Genomic DNA, 21,227 nt, shown 5'->3' with positions numbered 1-21,227 from the left:
AAGTTTCACTTCCATATAAAGCTACGCTCCAAACATATACTTTCAAAAATTTTTTCCAGATATTTAAATTAATTTTTGATGTAAACAAATTATATTTCTGACTGAAAGCTCGTTTCGCCTGTGCTATTCCGCATTTTATATCGCTCCTGCTTCGTCCATCTTTAGTAATCTTACTTCCCAAATAACAAAATTCTTCTACCTCCAAAATCTTTTCTCTTCCTATTTTTACATTCAGTGGTCCATCTTTGTTATTTCTACTACATTTCATTACTTTCGTTTTGTTCTTGTTTATGTTCAAGAGGTAGTTCTTGCGTAGGACTTCATCCATCCCGTTCATTATTTCTTCTAAATCCTTTTTACTCTCGACTAGAATTACTGTATCATCATCAAATCATAGCATCTTTATCTTTTCACCTTGTACTTTACTTCGGATCTAAATTGTTTTTTAACATCATTAACTGCTGAATTATAGCCAAATCAATTTTTAATTAATGAAATATTTCTTACAACGGGAAGACACATCGGTTCGTATTCAACTTCATTTCCTTTTTTAACTTTTTTTTTAATTTAAGTATATTGATTTATTATTAATTATTAACCTGTGATTGTTAAAAAAGTTTTACAATAAATAATAATTCAATAATAACAATAAAAAAAAATAAAAATAAATTAGAAGTTATTAGTGAAATAAAATTTTATGTATTTTAAAAATGTGTATATGTAATTTAATAGGCGTACAAGGAAGTTATGTGGTGTCCACATCAGATTTTTTATATAACCTTGAATTTTTATAATTCTGTTATTTATGGGCAATAAATAAATTAAAAATTTAAATTACTCATAGTATTTTTGAAAATGATAATAAAGCGCTGTTTTTTTTTTTGTAATGAGTAAACTCTTCTACTGATTCCTTAGTGAAGACGCTACATAACTCATTGTTTCAAAATAGAAAGAGGAATATTAATCTATACAATTTAACATCGTTTGACCCAAATCTTAACTATGGTCATATAGATTATCGGATATATGATCTATATTTGAGATCTGATATATATTTATATAAAGAGGTATCATTTGTGTCACCTGCATTTCGATGGGCTTGAGATGCGTATATTTGGCTCTGAGAAGAACAGAAAATCACTTCACTCTTCAGTTTCCTTGATAATCCTAAAATTCCGTCTAATTTTGTAATTCTTCGCATATTGTGTCCCAACTTGGTAGATTAATTTTATAATTACCCCTGGTTAAAAATTGTAGATGTGAATAGAAAAAACAGGGTATTAAAAAATTATTATTTTTTACCATAAAACATGATTTCATCACGTTTAATTATTTATTACACAATAATAATTATACGTTTTGAGTTATTATTAAGTTTGCGAGTACATTTTTATCTTTGTACTGACAATTAAAATTATAAGTACATGTTTGATTACATAACATAAAAAACAGCCATTCGTATAAAATTGTTCTATTCCGTTGAATTTATCTTTTTTAAACTTCCGGTGCTGTGTTTGTTATTCTTTTTTTTTAACAAAATACGATTTGATAATAGTTGTCACTTATAGAAACGCTGACTTATTGAATTTTGTCCGTCCATGAAATAACAATGAAATTTTTATTCTATAAGAGTGACATTAAAATTTCCATCATTTTTATTTATTATAACGTTTTTATTTTTTATAATTATTCCTGTAATTAATTCCAGGTTATGAATATAAAAGACTCTCGGTTCTGATTTACCTCAGTATTGGTTCACCATGTTTACTATTACGAACTTCATTGGTCTTATATTCTTAATAGCGGTATGTATTCAATGGTATATATATATATTTCATTAAATTTATTTCTTATTTGTCTGAAATGGTACATATGTAAATTAATATTTTAATATGCGTTTTTGCCGGTCCGTCAGTACGTTACGCATGAATCCAACAAACAGTTGCTTTTATACGGATTTCAATACAAGGTCGTGGATACCGGTGTTCTTTGATGGTTGGGTTTCAATTAAACCTTCTCAGGAAGGTCGATCTGAGACTGTACAAGACTACACTTCATTTTACATTCATACATATCACCCTCATTCATCCTCTTAAGAAATACGTTATGGTGGTTCCGGAGATAAGAAAAGCAAAAGAAAATATTTCAAAGAAAAAAAAGGCTGCTGTGAAAGTATTCTTACTAAAAAGGCTTAAAATTTAGATTGCACAACAATTTAAAAGATTATTTTATAATTTTATATATATATATATATGTATTAGCATCCCCGTCGCGGTTTCGCCCGTGCTATATGGTTACATGTGATTAATTGTATGTCGACCAATACTTTGTCGTTCTGGACAAATACGAGCTAATTCGGACCATAAATACAATTTTTCGAAATATTTTGACCCCAGCGCCACCTAGCGGGTCCAAACTAATTCAGAAACCTTCGCGAGCGTGCGCACAACTAAACTTTTAATAAAATCTTGTTATCTTAATTATGCAACCGTATGTAAGTTTGTTAAACACTTTTTTTTTACACTTTATTCACTAATGCACTTTTTCGCAGTCCTTTTTCTGGCCACTTAAGAAAAAGTGTCGGAGCTTAAATACTTTTGTTTGCGAGATCTTCAGGTTTTTTCTTTTTTCTTACGTACTTTTTTACTTGCGAGATCTTCTGGACGAATTTAAAAAATGTAAAATTTGGTAATATGTATCTTGTCCGCACGGGTAATCTTCTGTCTTCTATATATATAAGGAAGAAAGTTTGTTTCGTAAATATCACGACACCGGCGCCATCTACCGAGTATAGTTTATGAAAAATTATCTCTTACGTAACTAATATATATTCTGAATATGAGCCAAATCGGACCATAAATACAGTTTTTTTAAATATCTCGATCCTAGCGCCACCTAGCGGGTCCAAACTAATTCAGAAACGTTCGCGGGCGTGCGCACAACACTTCACCAAAGTTTCATCGCAATCGGATGAACGGTTTAGGAAGGCATAAGAAACATACAGACAAACATTCATTTATATATATATATATTAGCACAATCGATATTTGAAGAAAATATTAAAAAATATTGTTTTAAGAAACAGGAAGAAGCTGAATAATATTTTTTTCGGTTCGTTCTGATCTTTATACAAAAAAAATACTCATACAAAAAAATTATTTTCAACGACAGACCCGATTTTTTTAAATTTATTTTTATCTATTGAAATATTTTTTTGTGAAAAAAAGTTTATATTAATTGTATTATTAATTATGTGTTTCATTAAAAATAATTAAAATCAAATAATAAGAATGAACAAGCTCCTGTTATTAATTATTATTCTTTTAAATTCACTAAGTTTTGTGTAATTAATTTTGTTTACATCTTTCACGCAATCTTCAAATTGTCAGTTTGAATTTCAGAAAATCCTTAAACAATAATCTTTCTCATTGCATTGAGAATATTGAAATAATCACTTTACTGTAAGAAATTTAAGATTAAGACTAACAACCAGTGAGGTTTTTTTAAACCAGTGAAGTGATCTTTTGTATGTTGTATTAAAAGATTGTTAAAATGTACTGAACAGACTGAAATTTCTAAAACTGTATCAGAGTATTATTTTTTTCCCATGCTAAATACTTAAAGTGTAACATACAATAAACTGTAAATTTTTTTGTCATTAAATTTTTTATACTAGTTTTATTTTACTATTTCTATTTTGCAAGTTTTTTACACTACTATATAAATCAAACTAATCTTTTTATTAAAAGAAAAAGCATTAAAAAAATGCAAACATACGCATCTGTGTAGAATCAAATTTGCATCAGTAAAACCACGAATAGCGTGAAATATGTTGTATCTACTTATTTAGCTGGATGCCAAGTGATGGAAGTTAAGTTTTTAAATAAAAAGGTTCAATTATTGATACAGTTTTGCATTATTTATTTGAGATTGCACAATTAAAGTAGATAATATTTAGAAATTTATTGATTTGAGCTGAGTTTATAAAACAGTCATGTGTGAACACTACTGTAGATTTTTCAATCAAAATCAGGAATTTTTTTATATATTTGTCAGACTACAAGACTAGTTCAAGAGTGTTGTATAGTTGATATTACATTTTTTGTGTGATTTTGGTATGATATTTTTCTTGGTTCTTTGAAATTCTTACTCAAAATTGCAAAGAATGAATTGCTAAGAATTGTGTAGGATCCAAGACTGATTTTAAGTGTTATAATCCCTTTGAATGTAAGAGAATTATGGAAAATAAACATGGATCAAGTTTTAGATTGACTAATTTATTTTAGATATCATGTGAATAGGCAAATAAGCAGTCTTGTGACCATTCAGAGTAAAATAAATAAATATATTTAAATAGATCATTTTCTCTTGACGTTATTAGTTCTCATAGATCAAACAGTATTAGAACTGTATACTGATGTGTGCACCATAATCAGTGTATTCTACCCTAAATAGAGATTTTGGATGTAGAAATCTAAGTTCTATTAAGTTTTATAGTATAACATTTTTTTTTTGAAGCACATTCTGTTTCTGTTTAAAAAATTTCAAAGAATTAATTTGTTGTTTAAATTAGAATTAATTTGTTGCTTTACACTAAATATCTCAGTAATTTTTTATGGCTGTGATGTTTATAAATACCTCAGACACAAGTACCACCAATCAGAATTGTTTTTTCTGAGAGTTATGATATTCATTACATAGACAGTTCCTGTGATGAACAAAGAGGAGGTTTCACCAGTAGTGCTGATATATACGATTTTAGTGAGCTTGGTATGCAGAAATATAACCATATTTCACTCAACGGAGAAGGTAGTGGGATACTGCTTTGCCCCCCATTTTCCATATTAAAACTGGCATGGAGTACTTGTTTTTCTTGAATGTCTATCTTATTTTTGAGCAAAACTTATGATTCTTATCAGGCTATCTAAAACCAGTACATACGTACACCGGTTGTAAATTACTTCATTAAGTACTTTTAATGGGTAAATACTTTTTACAAGGTTTTCTCTTTTTCAAGTTTATATTGGTATAGCAAATACCTTATTATAATCAAGCTATTGTCAACTAATTAAAATAAGGCAATAGTAGAAGAATTTTGTTACAGCGACCTAAGTACATCATTTTTAATAATAATGACAATTACGAAGTTAAATAAAATCAGTTACTTTTATATTAAGTTTTTACAAATTTGAAATAATATCAATACGTTTAATGATATCATATGTTAATGAAAAGCTGTATTATTTGTGTGTTTTTTCTGTTAAACAACAGCTTGCTGTTGTATCACAGGTTAAATCATCTTCTTTGAGGGTTAAACATTACGCACAGGAAGATGGAGGCAATGATGAATGTCGTCCAAAGCATGGACCACATGGACCACATATGCCGGTATTAAAAAAATGTTCCTTTTAATCATTAAAACTTTTTGATTTTTTTTAACAGCAGTTATTCAATTACTTTATTGTTATTTTTGTAGTAGATTAACAGTGAGAACATATCAATACAATCTGTAGTAATTAGGAAGATAACCATTTTTAATACTTTTCATGATTTTATCTAGATATTTGTTTTGTAAATTTTATCAAAAATAATTACCGTCTGCTGTTTTGTGATATGTAAAACTAAGGTTTAAAAAAATTATAATTTTTGGTTTTATTTTTTTAATGAAATTTGAAGCCTTTTGTTATATGTTTATTTTGATAATGGGATTTAATTTATGATACTGTCTTAAGGTTGATTTCACTCAAATACAGTTAAAAGCAATTGTAACCAACTTTTGTGAACCAGTATCCTGTGGTTAACATATCAGTGATCAATAAGCAGTCATGATGCTAAGCCTGTAATATAGAACATTGATTTACCATCACTAAAACATTATTTTTTATTAAATGATATTTTCAATGAAATGACTGAATTATAACACTGATGTAAATATTTTTGATTGAACACAATTCATTTAATGAATAAGGTTGTGCTCGATTAATGCATAAATAACTTTTTTTTTGTTAGTTGATATTATTTGCCACATAAGCTTAAAGCTTGTGTTTGGGAATATGGACTGGAAATTACTTAACATACAAAAAATGCTGTGCCTGATCAGGATTCAAACACTGGGACCTTCCAAATGAAACGCTGAGGTGCTACTTCTCTGCCATGGAGGTTGGCAATAATAATTATTTTTGTTTGTATAAATTACATTTTATAAAAACAATTTATTTACAGAGGTAGTTGAATTGTTCAAATATATTTATATCCTTTTATTATTTTTAAAACTACTTTTAAAAAGTGGAAGTTGAATGTTTTTTTTATTTGATATCATTTTTATTTGAGTAAACATATCACTGATGCTAAATTTTTTATAAAAAAAATTTTACTTTTTTATAAAAGTAATAAACCAACAAATCATTATAATATAATTTATATTAATAATGGTTTATTAATATTTATTTATGATTTATTATTGTTAATAAATCAAAATAGCAATGAACAATGTTTGAGGAATTTGCCAAAGATGTGTGTATAAAAAATACACACATTATATCTATTTTTTGCCAGTGGTATAAAAACTTTTTTAAAAATGTTGTTTTTCAGGAGGAAATTTGTTGTGAACTTCCCAAGTTATTTAAAGATGTGGATGCCATTGTAGAAGAATGCGTTAAAGAGACTGAAGGCGATTTCCCACCTCCCCCACCAGGAGGTAGTGATGATCAGCGTCCTCTACCTCCACCAGGTGGTGATGGAAATCCACCACCTCATGGACCACCAGGTGAAGGAAAAGATTTTTTTTTTTTTTTATTTGATATTACTAGTTTAGTCTTTACATAGCATTTTAACAGTTCCTACAGATTGTTACTGCCAATTTATTTTAGTTCAAACCACTGTGGAAAGTCATTTCCTTTTTCCAAGAATAATTGTTGTTTTACAAGAGAGTCTTGATTATCCAATCAAATTTACTGACTTATTAATTCATACAGTTTCTTTGTGAGCAGCTAGTAATCACAAAAACAAGCAGGTCTTATTGATTGATATTTGTCTGTTAATAATTATGATATTTCTTGGCTCCTGTGTTACTTATATTTTGATGAAAGAATTAAAACTTGGTATAAAAGACAGAAAATTTTGCAACAATAAGTCAAGCAAAGAGATAAAATTCATGTCTAAGATTTTAGTCTAAGTTTTTGTAGAATATTATAAAGCTATTTTAATTTTTAATCCTATTGGTGATATAAATACACATTTTTTAATATAAACAAGGAAACATTGTAATTATTACCATATATTATATATATATATATATATATATATATATTAGAAATTTTTTTTTTCCAAAACAGTCTTAGGTGGGCTGACGTGTCATTAGTCTACTCTTGAAAATAATTTAACAATTTTCAACAACAGCAAACATCTTATGTCAGTGGGTTGCCAACTGCCTTATCCATTGAGGTGACTGTACAGTTTTACATCATATTATTCTACCAAAATTCAGTGCTGCATCATTTTCACTTGGTTCTAAGGACAGACTGGATAAATAGAATGAACACCAATATTCTCAGAAAAAGTAACTGTGACTTATGTCTGAGGTACACTACATGCACCAAAAGCCTGAGATATTACAGAAAATTTATTCATTACTTTCTATCATGAAACTGTTCATTAGTTTATAAACTATGTGAACAGAACAGAAGAAATGGGGAAATAGCACCAAATCAGACAAATGACTAATATCTCGAAAAAATAAAATGGAATAAATTACTTTTTGAAGTAAAAGAAATTCATTGCTTTTACTTACACTTTTAGTACACTGTTTCACTCATTCTTAAACAACTATTATTAAATAATTGTTTACCAGACTTTATTTTTTAATAATTTAATTGCAACCATTTACATTTCTATTTTAACATTACTGCATAAAAATCATTCAAGTACTTTAAAATTTTATGTGAACGACTTATTACAAGAAATTTAATAAAATTCATTAGATATACTTATCAGTTACTTATTTATGATATTTTCACCTTATCACTTCATTTCCGTACTAACCTAATTTTTTTTGTGTGTTAAGCCCTATTCATGTAAGTTTGTTAATCAGACCTCTTGTTCCATATGCAAAAAAAAATCTTCACTTTAAATACTAAGAGGCAGGAGTGGCAATTTTTTATATTGTAATTCTTACATTATCTTTGATGAATCATTATTATTATTATTAATTTGATATTAAAATTTCTATTTAGGTACCCCCTCAAATTTCATTATTCTACAAATAACATATACTCACTCTAAGCATAGAATAATTACTTTTAGGTTCATTTTTCTCTCTGTCATGTAAACCAAGAAATGTTCTACATCACATCTATGAATTCAAATAATCATAACTTTGTTTACATATCAGTTTTCATTATATTAAGAAACAAATATTATATTAAAATTATAAAATAAAATGACAATTTATTAATGTACATTGGGTATTGTTAACATGATCTAGTACAAGCATTCTGTTAATCAGGGAAAAACTGACTTTAGATAAATCTGCAAAAGTTTCCTCGAAGATCAGAAAAATTGTAAAAACATGGGTAGTGTATTTAATTCATGCACAAATACTCATTTACCTCTTTTCTAATGTCATTCGCTTCTCTTTGTAAAACAATGAACCTAATAATTTTCTTTTCTTTATTCAGTAAGCATTTTGTTAGTACATTATTGTTTGTTTATTTTATTTTATCGTTCCGTTTTCTCCTTTTTAAGAAAGGAAAGCCTTTTGTTTGGAAAATATTAAAATTTAAATATTTGTACTGACAGACTAAAACAGTTTTATCTTATATATATAGTTTTTGTTAACAAAAATTATTTTCTACAAATCTTTTTAATTTATTCCAATTATTGTTATTTATTTCTTTTTCACCTAAACAAATATTTTCATCAAACAATCATATCATTGATTGTTATAGCATTTAGCATTTAATATGCAGAACTGTACCTCAATAACGTTTTTTCATAATTAATACTTTCAGTATTTTTTTATACATCTTATTAACAGTACACTAAAAGTATTGTTTTTAGAAGAATAATTAATTTTATTATTTTTTCAACAGGTGGTCATCGACATATGTTCCCAGTAAGTAAAATGATTAACAGGTAATTGAAAGTAAGTAGTTCACACTCATTTTTTTCTATCAGGAACTTAAAAAACTAAACACAATTAAAGTTACACATACATTTTAAATTTAAAACAATAAATATCTGACCAACAACTCATACTAATCTAAAAATTGTCTACACATTATGATGTAATCATCATAAATGTATATATATATATATATGAAAATATAATAAAATATATATACACTAAAATTATATGATTACAATATTGAATGAAAATAGAAGCAAATTTTTTTTTACTACAAAATAATATAACTTTGTAAATATAAAAATGGTGTACAAGTGATGCACTGAAAATCAAATAGGATTTTATAAAAAATAAAGTTAACAGATAATAAAAATTAATGGAAGATAATGGTAAACTGAAAGATAAACAATGAAATAAAATAAAAAAAGTTTTCTTTTAATAATTGTGAAAGAGTTAATGGAAAAATATTTGAGAATGTACATTTAAATTTAAATAGGATTCCTTAATTTCTTCTTTTTTTACTAATTAAAAGTCTTTTGACATAATATTTGTTTGCCAAAAACAATTAAATAATTTTGTGTAAGATTAGTAGTTTTTAATAATGGATAGTCTTAATAACATACACACTATAATGGGATGCTATGCTAAAAAAAAGAACCTACTCATTACTACCAATGGCACCTACCTATGCACAACTGTACCACTATAAAATTTATTTAAGTAATAAAGTATTTATCGAAAAACTTAATAAGAAAACTCATAGGTTGAATAGTTCTTAATCCTGATTCAAATTTAAAAATTTAAATTGAACACTTGATTCCAGTGCACAACAACCTTGGTTGTTCTCTTTCTTGAATGGTCTTGAATGTTCATCAGATTTATTAAACAATTTTTTAATTTATTTTAGGACTGGTCAACATTTTCATAATTATTTTGACTAAATGATACCCTTTTTTTATTTAATAACCATTTAATTTCCAATAGAGCATACATTTTTTTAAATTCTCTTTTCAAAAAAATATCCTTCTTCACTTCAAACATTGTGTTTCAACAATTCTGGAATTTATTTGAAAAAATAACAATTGCTCTCTACAGCAGTGATTTCTTTAACATGCCATATATTCCATTTTGTATTGAAGTGGGTATTCAATTTTATTTTGTGAAAACTGGAACAGCTATTCTGTAGTTACAGTGCTATAACTATTTTGTATATATATGCATTCCAGATTGTCTAGCTTATTTGAAGATGGGTAGAAATTTATTTTTACTGGATGAATGAGGTGTGAATGTGAAAAACCATAGTATAACCCAAAATACATACCTACATACCTAAATATTTAATATAAATAAGAATTTTTGTCTGTCTGCTTGATGATCTTCAATTATTATGTTTTCTTTGTCCTTCTCATGTATTTTACATGTAAACATCAAGTATAAGTTTACAAAATGTATTGAAAGATGACCTAGTTTTAAATTTCAAAAAAATGTTAGCTCTTTTTTAAGGAATCTGAATGAAATTGATTTGTACAGCTTGATTAATTTATACTATTTATTTTTTAATTTTGATGGGTTTTACATATTGCATAGCTGTGATACAAATTTTATGGCAAGGTAGAATGAAAGTACATGAAAAAAATACATACCGATTTACCAATTGATCTCAGAATGTTATAACATAAAGAATGTTTCAACTGTTTTGAATAACTAAACCTGCAGAACAGTTAAGCTATAATTTTATTTTTTTTTATTTCATTTTAACAAATTTATTTCATTTTCTTTTTATTTCTACAGTGTGTTCACGAATGTATCTTCAACAAAACTGGATTAAATGTAAGTAAAAATTGAATTTTTTTTTTTTAATTATTTTATAATTAAACAATTTATACAATAATTTAAGAACCATTTAAAAATTTGAAATGTTTATAGATTTTCTTACATTCTCTTAAAAGATTATAGTTCTACTGCATTATAATAAAATGTATGTATAAAGTGTGAGGTAAATTTAGAGTACTTAGAATCAAAGAGTATTTATTATTCTGGTTCCTTTAAATTTCTGTAGTTGAACTTCTCAACTACAGAAATTTTTACAAAACTTCTTCAGTTGAATGGATGACTGCATTTCATTAGAATATATTGAATTTTGTCAAAGAATTTGTTAATAATATTGAAAAAAAATTTTAATTAGGTTCAGTTAAAATTTCTTGGTTTGTATATTGTAATTTTCACAAAAGTGTATATCATAGACAAGAGTCCAATGGGAGACAACTTGTATAGCAACAGTTCATTTACACTGATGTAACTCTAAATGAACACATTTAATAACCATTAAATGGTTATTAAATGTGTTAAAGTTATGGTTATTAAAAGCCTGAAAAGTTTTTTCAGACTTTTAAATGTGGTATCTATAAGAGTTTCACTTCAAACAATTGTGGAGTTTATATAAAAAAAATAACAATTGTTATCTACTGCAATGATTTCTTTAACATGCCAACATATTACATTTTATATTGAAATGAGTAGTTCAATTTAATTTTGTGAAAACTGGAACAGCTATTCTGGAGTCACAGTGCCACAACTATTTTGTACATACATGCATTCTAGATTGTCCAACTTATTGGGTAGAAATCTACTCTTACTAGATGAATAAGGTGTAAATATATTTACCATTTTAATACCTCATATTGCTATTTCTTTATGTAATTTTTAGAGTATTATTCAGTGGAAATCACATAGAAATTTAAATTTGTACAGACTATAGTGGACTTAAAAACAGAGAAAGAAGATTTGTCTGGATAATAATCAGATGGCAGCTGAAAGAATCAAACATGAAGAAAGTAAAATTCTGATGAATTGAATGATAGTGAGATAAAGATATATAGTCTGCACTACTGGTTTTTTAATATGTATAAGAAGAACCATTTACTTCTGTATAAGTAAATATATAATGCTTTTATAAATAAGAATAAAACAAAGGAAAAGAAATGTTTAGAGAGGGTTTCAATGTATTCCAGAAATCGCATTAACAAGATTAGATAGCAAAATTATAAAGAATGGATGAAGTAAGGTAGAAATCTAAAGCAGACTGCCACAAAGAATGGATAGCGTTTGTGAAAAAAGCTCTCTTAGTGTACCGTAATCTAAAATTAAAAAAAGCATTCTTGAAAATTTTTGTATTGAGTGTAGTGCTTTATGTAAATGATACTCGACAATTTTAAAACTAGAAAGAAAAAAAAACAAATCATGGAAATGTAATGTTGTTATAAGGAGAGTTGAAAATTAGGTGGGTTAATAAAATTCAAAATGAAAGATCGTAAGACAAATAAGAGAGGAAATTCATACCAGAATCTTGGTATAGATGAATTAGATTGGTGGATCAAGTACTTAGACATCCAGTTTTGGTTTATCAACTAACAGAAAGATGTGTAGAAGATAACTGTAGGAGACAAATATTTGAAAGTGTAAAAAAATAACAGATGTTGTAACTGTGTTGTAGTTAAAACATTAAAAAAAGATCAAAAAGAAGGAGCATTAAACCATTCAAATGATAAACCAAAAAAAAATTAATTAATTCTACCAATTTTGCTAAAAATTAATTCTACCAGTTTTGCTAATTTCATTGCATTCTTGTCAAACTATTTTTTTTGCTATAAAGTAGTTATAATTACAATAATGATGTATCTTAATTTTATTTTTTTAAATATAATAATTAAACATAATCTCTTATTAATTTGTACACTGTGTGCAATGGAAAATTCAGAATTCTGAAAGCTTTAAACCACGAAGTAATTAGGTTGTGACAAATATTTATGATTACTAACTTGTCTGTAGATGTACATTAAAAAAAATTCAGGATGATTTGTAATCAGGCATACAATATGTAATTGTTTGCTATGGTTAAACATATGCTTAAAGAACGAAATAATTTGTGTATAAAATATGAATACAGAGTTATTTTATTTAAAAATAACATTCATATCACCTGAACTGTTCTAGCTAATCATAAACTATAGTTAATCATATTATTTATAGGGTGCCGATGGAAAAGTTAACAAGGCTGCAACTAAGGCTAAGTTTACTGAGAGGTTTAGTACTGATGATGGAACTGGATGGTCTAGTATTGGGCAGGCAGCTGTAGCTAAATGCTTAGATGGAGAACTAGGTAAGTTGAAATGTTTTCTCACTTTTTTTAATTATTAATTATCTTTCTTTTTTATACTGTAGCCTTCACAATATGTTAATCAGCTTTACAGATTGTATTACAACGTAATACATATAATGCTGCAATAAGTATAAATATTTTTTAAAGATTCCCTTTTGAGATTTACTTTGAAAATTTGTTCACATAATCATAATCTTAAAATGGTTTAGGTTAAGTAATGCTAGATTATATTATAACTACAGTTTTTCAGAAAACATATTATGTTTGTTATTAAAATTTATGTGCATCTGAACTCAGAGATAGAAGTGCTGAAAGACAATCTTTCAAGTCTATTTAATGGTTAATCCTTTACTTTCTTTCAAGGTTAAGATGAGTAGTATGGGTTTAGTTGTTTTTCCCATCAATTTTTGAGCAATAATAATATTAATTATATATTTTGATAAGAAAATACAATTCTTTGAAATTATTAAAGCAAAATCAACTTTTATTTGTTATAAAATTTATTAGAGATATTAAAAAACATTGTATTTTTATATATATTTCTTTAAACTATTACCTTAAAAATGATATCTTCCACGTATTCATTGAAAATTAATTCTTATTGCCTGAATTTAAAATTTGTAATATGTCTCACCATTGAATAGAATCAATATAATTTCCTTTTGAACATTGGTTTCCAATACTTCAAAAGTATTTGATTTCCTTTAAAGAAAACCTACTTTCTGTGAAGTCCTACAGGAAGTATTTACAAATTGATATTACTGTGTGAGCCAAGGATTATTATTATTTTGGGAAATGACATATATCACAAGCATTTTCTCATAATAATGGAATCTCATACTGTATATAACATTATTATTTTTACCATTCTCTACTTTGATACAATAAAGAAGAACATTTCCGTGCAGTTAATGCAACTTTTTGTCCAATACCAAAATTCTGCTCATTGACACTTAATAAAAGAATTTTCATCTCATTGATTATGGTTATCACGTTCAAAACACTATGTAATTAAAAAATCTTTTTCAACAAATAGAAGATCATTGAGTGATTTTTAAAAAAGTGCAGGAAACCCAGTTTTACCCAACAGTCATCTCAACTATTAATTTGAATTTTTTTTTAAATTTGGATAGGGCACACAAAGTCCCAAGACAAATCCACAGACAGGGTTTGTAGCATTTATGAAAATGCCATGCCTGACCAGGAGTCGAACCTGGGACTTCCGGATGAAAGGCCGAGATGCGACCACTTGTGCCACGGAGGCTGGCCGGGTCCATTTTACTTGGAAAGCAGCAATCATACCAGCTACCAAAAAGCAACAGTTTTGTGTCAGAAACAAGAACTTTATAGTGGGTTAGCAAGTATCATCTTGAAGAGCTCCAAATTCCATCTGGAAAAAAGCTTAATGAAAGAATAAATGTGTTATAAGGAGTAGACAATTTATCCTTGTCTTGGGAAATTAAAGTCATAACTTACAATTGATAGTTTAATCTCATACTGGTAATTTTTAAGCTATGATCATTTTATGCAGTTGGAAATGCAACAAATGAAAAATTCACTTGACACTGTGATGAAAAATTAATAATAAAATGGCTTGCTTAAACATAAAAGATAGAGTTTAACCCAGTCACTATCTTTAAGAGATAGGACAGTCTTTAGAGAATAACACACTAATAAAAATTTTACCTACTTACAAGATTAATGTTGGTAGGGAACTATGGTATAATGATAATGTGGTGAAGCTCCAACAAAATAGATACTATGCCTTAACAATAAACAATATTTTTTTACAAAAAAATTGAATATTATTAAGTTTCTATTTAACCTGCCGGGATAGTCTAGTGGCTAAACTTATCATCACAAAATCAGCTGAGTTTCGAAGTCGAGAGTTCTAAAGTTTGAGTTCTTGTAAAGGCAGTTGCTTTTATATGGATTTGAATACTAGAGTATGGAAACCAGATTCTTTGGTTGTTGGATTTCAATTAACTGCACGTCTCAAGAGTGGTCAATCTGAGTCTGTTCAGGACTACATTTTTACCGGCATATTTACATTTACATGTGCAGCTGCAGGTCTGGCAAGTCAATAGCAGTAATTGCATTTGCCTATACACACGCACACCCTGATCTGGCAGTAAGCTGGAAAAACTGGTTGAAATATAACACAATTTTTTACAAAAAATTAAAAACCATTCAAATGACAATAATTTAGTCATCCAAAAAGAAAGCTTTAAAAAAGTTTTAATGCACTTTACTGCAATGATAAAGCTTGTCAACTATTCCTGCCTTGATAAAACATTCTTTAATTAAACATTTTAAGTTGATAGATTGAGACAGTAAAAGTTTTTAGACTTTTTAAAGTTATTAGTAACACATTTTCACATCTATAATTTCTAAGTGCACTATTTTTTAACTAAAAAACATATGAGTAGAATCTTCATCTTGTTCAGATACTTTCAAGATATATTAACCAATTTATCTCCATCAAATCATCCATTTTTTTTCAAAAATTTGATACATCCTCTAGTATATTAATAAACTAAATCAAATTTCATGATAATAGGTAAACATTTTCCAGATTATAAAGTAGTTTGTGGCCAATAGACATATCAAAAATTCATTCGTACCAACTTTGAAAACAAGTTTTTATTATGTTTGGAAATGGGGACCTGAAAACATAAAAAAATTAACAGAATGAAAATCTAGGGGAGATTATGTTATTACTAACAGTTACTACAGTTTTGACTAATTCTTTCTTTCTGTTATACATTAAAACAGCTAGGAAAATAAAACACTATTTTCTTGTAGATCTTATTTAAAGTAGTAAGAGAATTTATAATTGTTTTTGTGAGAAAAGCATTATGCATTTAAAACCCTATTCCTTATTGTATCTGCAGGATATTTCTGAATGTTTATTTTTTTTCCAATTATTTACTAATTTAGACATCATTTTGTAACTTCTACTGACTAGCACATATGGATTCAGAAAAGTAGTGATGGTGCTATTTCATAACTTTAGCAGTACAGTACTTTTTGCCTTCTTTGAGGCATATTTTATTATTATATGATTCAACAGTAATAAAATTAATACTAAAAAAAACTACAGAATTATACAAAAATATTACTTGTGAAATGTGTAATTATTGATAATACTAAATACAATATCATGCTATTGATATAATTCAAATGCTGTGTATTTATAGCTGCGACTCCAGACCCAAATAAACACAGATGCATAAGCGGTGCTCATGAAACAATGCGGTGCATAAAAAGAGAAATGTTTATAGTAAGTTTTACTCAATATTATTTTTTTTATATTTAAATATACTATAACATTTATAGATTACAATAGAAATTTAATTAATTGTTTACTTCTTAAGGAAAATTTATAAATTTTAACATATAAAGTCTAGTTAAGGTGGAATTAAATGCAAAGAATGAGTTATGCTAAACAGTTATGGAAATAAAATAAGTAAACATATAATAATTATTCTAAATATAAAAATCTAGAACTAGATCTACATTTCAACTGTTACATAATCATCAGCAATAGTTATAAAGGAATTAGTAAAAATATGAACAAAAGCAAAACATAAAACAATAAAAGTACTTACGCATTAACAAAGGGCAAAAAACACTCATTTTGTAACTATTGCAGTCTTCCTGTACAAAAATGTATATAAGTAAGGAATTAGTTAAAGAATCCATGCATCTTAAAAACAGTCTTTGATTTATGGTTGGAGTGAAGAGATGACTTCAATTAAATGGTGTTTATGACAGCTGAAGATAACAAAAAAAAATTTAATCTGTAATGGGAACTAATATAAAACAAAGACATGTAAACCAGCATTATTACAACACTTTCAGAAAATTAAACATTTAATCTTTTAAACCTCTGGAATTATGTTAGTGCACGAGTCCAGAGCATAATCATTAACAAACAGTAGATGCTCAAAGGAATTTGCAGACATATAAAAGACCTTCCCATCTATTATTTTTAATAGATCCTTCAGCTTGTTACAGGATTCCATCAAAATTAACTTTAAATAGGTCACTTATTCTAATAGAAAATAAGTTTATTGCACCATATAATTGAAAAAAGGTGAGTTCCAACATTTCAAAGCCTACCACAGTTATAACTTTATGATCTACCCAGCACTATTCATAATGTATACAAAACATTGAAAGGTTGTGAAGAAGTGCAAAATTGCGAATAATACCAAGGTACAGTAAGTTACAATTTGGATTCATATATTATAGTAGAGTTCCAATATTGGCTGTACATCACAGATAATCCTTTAATTAAAATGATCTATTATATTAACAATTTTTGTTATCAATCACTCGGTAATGTAATTAAATGTTAAAAAATGATTTAATTATGCATAACTAAAAAATATATTGTTTAAGGAGAAAATGGGAGAAATCCAGTAATGCATAGATACTAAAATTAATAAAAAAAATTTACAAAATATGTTTTTAGCTATAACAGAAGCTGAAAACTGACAAATAATTTAATATTAAATTGAATGCTTTTAACTGTACTACTGATAGCAGTTGACAAATCTATTTATTTAATTACTCAATTAAAACATATTAGTACTTTTCAAATGAAGTATTATTACTTGTCTAAGTGTTTTAAATTAAAATCTATTTTTAATCTCTGTTGAAAAAAAGTAGCGTATCATGAAATAACTGCTGTAGATGCAACATGATATAAGTTATACTGTGTAATAACATTAAGTTCTGTTTTAACAAGAATACACTAAGGAATTTTTTGTTTAATTTTTTTCATATAACTATACATAATGTATTCTTACTTTCAATAAAATTCTTCTTTTTTAATGAATTATGATTATTTTTTTGTTATGTTTATTATGTAAAAAATAAAGGAATTTTTTTCTCATTAAAATTTATAATCTTACTTTTAAATAAATTTTAATCAGCTTGACTGACAGTAATATGTGCTCACATTAGTGAATAAATATACAGTAAATTTAACTTTTAAAAAAAGTTCTATAAATGATATCATGTTTTTTGGTACCACCATCTAAGTTTTGAATTATTACTAGATAATTTTCACTCTTAATGCAATATTTATTATTTATTATCTTTATTTCAGAACTGTCCAGCAAATAAATGGGTTGAATGTAAGTATATAAATGTTTAAAAATTATAATATATTCTAACATGATAGTTATGTGCAACTTGCACTGAATTAGTAAAGTATAATAATTTTTTATTCTTCTTAAGAATTAGCTCAGCTATCTTTTATTCTATTTAATAGTTACTATTGAATATGTGTAATTTTACAAATGTATGCAACTGACTGATAAATTCACCCTTTATTTAAAAAAAAGTGATTGATTAAATGACCAACAAGGTTAAATTGTGTATCTATATGCTGGTTTGAATTCACACATGTTAAAAAAATAATAATATGATACTGAAGTACCAAGTGTTAGTAATATTCTGAATGTAATATTACTTTAATTGACAATTAAAGTCATAATGTGTGTATTAAGTAATACATAATTATGTATTGCTTAACATAATTTAATTAGAATTCACAAGGTCTATTGTTTATTTAGTACGCTAGAATTTTTTAGGCAAGTTAATTAAAAAAACAAATAAGTGTATTTAAATCTTTAGATTCATGTAATTAAATTTATTGAACTTTTGAATGGTTTGTAACTATCAAGTGTAAATAAAAATAAACCATTCTTTGAACCACTTCTCTGCACCAATCTACAGAGAAATATTTGAAAAACATATAACTAAATTAAAATAAAATTGCATCAAAGGTACAGGTACATATAATTGCTCTGCATATTAATTTTGTTTTAAAATAATATTTATCTTTGCTTTAATTTTTTTGTTAACAGCTGAAGACTGCAACAATATAAAGTCACATTTAATCAAATGTCCCATGGGTGGGCCACCAATGATGTGATTTAGATAACAGTTCTAAAATATTATAAAATGAGATAAAACCAAAATTTAATCTCCATAGATTATTTTTCCTTTACTTCATAGGGCAAAATTTTTTAATATAATAATAGTTGTACTACCAAAGTTTAATGTAGAAATTTAATAAAATAGTTTGTAGAATAAGTATATTTTTCTTTCTTTCACATATCCTCTTACATTACCTATTTAACACGTAACATCATCAAAGTGCTTCATCTTAAGAGGTCATTCAAAAAAGATAGAAAAATTGTTATTAAGATTTACACACAATTAAAATCAACATAGCCCAGAGAAAATTTCTGTGTGAATTCAGCTGTTATTTTATTAGTGGATTTCCAAAGAATTTGGAAATCATTATTGTGCCTGTATATATATATATATATATATATATATATAAGCTTTATCACTCTACTGGATGTAAATCTTAGCAGATTTTGATGAAACTTGGTGGGGTGATGTAAACCTACTAAAAAATAATAGAACCTGGTTGATTATCAAGCAAATCACTTCACAGGAATTGGAGTTAAGAGACAAAAACTGGAGTTTCTGAGTACATTTTCAGCTTTTTTTTTGTTCTATTGGGCGTATTTTTTTGCATTTCCTTTTCTTTTCTTAAGAATAAATTATTTTAAGAGAAAAAACTGGTTTGATGCTTAAATGTTCTTTCTAAACAAAGCTTATATGCAGCACTGGTGAAGCATACAAAATATTTTTATTTATACTGTCATAGGTAATATTTAAATAAATGATAATAAATACTGAATTAAATGTTTAATTATATGCTACAAAAATTATTTTTTTATTAAATTTTTATATCCTAACTGAGAAACTTAAATAATAAATATTATTTTCTTAGTGGATTTTCAAAGAATCTGTAGAATTTGCTACTGCAACCTGTCAGATTTTATAACGGGGGTGCGTTGGGAGTAGGGGGTTCAACTTTGTTGCATTTTGGATTCCCTTGAACACCGATTCTGCAATGTTTACAAACATGTATATTTGAATAAGATTTTTTTGTTCACTTTACTGGATGCAAATCTTAACTGATTTTGACAAAATTTTATTCAGTTTTGTTTTTGATTTTATTTTTTTAAATTTGATTAGACCAAAAAAAAATGGTTGTATGAGAAAAGCCAGTTATAAGAAATGCAAAACTAAGATATCTACATCTTAATGAAAATAAGAAAAGGAATGCAAAGAGATAGTAAGTACAAACTAAGACTCACATGCAGAATATGTAATGGGATTTTGTACAATAGGGTTTACATTATACAATGGAACACCAATTATCTATTTTGGTCTTTACAAGGCCAAATCTGGATAATTGGAAAATTAAAAAAAAGGTTCATCATACATACTAGAGATCATTCTAATGGTTTGATGGATATCACAGTTAATAAAAAAATAATGTATTTCAATAAAATTAAAAAGACACTCACAATAAAATTAAAAATATACAGTAATACATTACAAAAAATCCAATCAATAGAAATTTGCTAATAAAAGAATCAGAATTTACAAAAATTATCTGAAAGAATAATTTTCAAGAAATCATCAAACTGTTGATTAAGTTTAATTAATTTGCAGCTGGGATGTTTACAGAGAATTTTTCTCCTAGAGTTTCAAGTTGCTGAATTCCAATATGCTGTTAAAACTTTGCAGCTATCCTGTACATACTTTAAAATTTTCACCTCCATTTAATTTCTTATTAAAAATAATGGCTTTCTCTAGCAGAACTGGTCCAGAAACTGGCTCACCAAGGGACTGCTTTTGAAAAAATCACCAGAAAAGGAGCCTGTCACTTTTTTGTTTGATGCTTTCTTTATTGTCTTCCTCGAAAAGTTGTTTTAACTGCGACACAATTCATTTTTCTTAATGTTCACAATAATTCTTCCTACATCATATTCATCTGCTAATGATTTATCTGATACACTGCTTTTCAATTTTTTAAATATTTTTACTTTTTCTTTCAACGAT

General features: G+C 26.7%; 1 protein-coding gene across 1 annotated transcript; it reads left to right on the top strand.

Annotated features, from left to right (window-relative positions):
• The first annotated feature begins 1,589 nt into the window (after positions 1 to 1,589).
• Positions 1,590 to 19,380, top strand: LOC142327643 (uncharacterized). The gene is made up of 9 exons (XM_075370861.1): positions 1,590 to 1,805; positions 5,272 to 5,388; positions 6,592 to 6,766; positions 9,090 to 9,112; positions 10,916 to 10,954; positions 13,154 to 13,283; positions 16,484 to 16,566; positions 18,403 to 18,430; positions 19,166 to 19,380. The coding sequence occupies exons 1-9, from the start codon at positions 1,761 to 1,763 to the stop codon at positions 19,231 to 19,233; spliced, it is 708 nt and encodes a 235-aa protein (XP_075226976.1). The 5' UTR covers positions 1,590 to 1,760; the 3' UTR covers positions 19,234 to 19,380.
• Positions 19,381 to 21,227: the final 1,847 nt, after the last annotated feature.

Source organism: Lycorma delicatula, chromosome 7 (assembly GCF_047948215.1).
Source record: "Lycorma delicatula isolate Av1 chromosome 7, ASM4794821v1, whole genome shotgun sequence".
NCBI lineage: Eukaryota > Metazoa > Arthropoda > Insecta > Hemiptera > Fulgoridae > Lycorma > Lycorma delicatula.
This window is presented reverse-complemented; position numbering and strand designations above follow the sequence as displayed.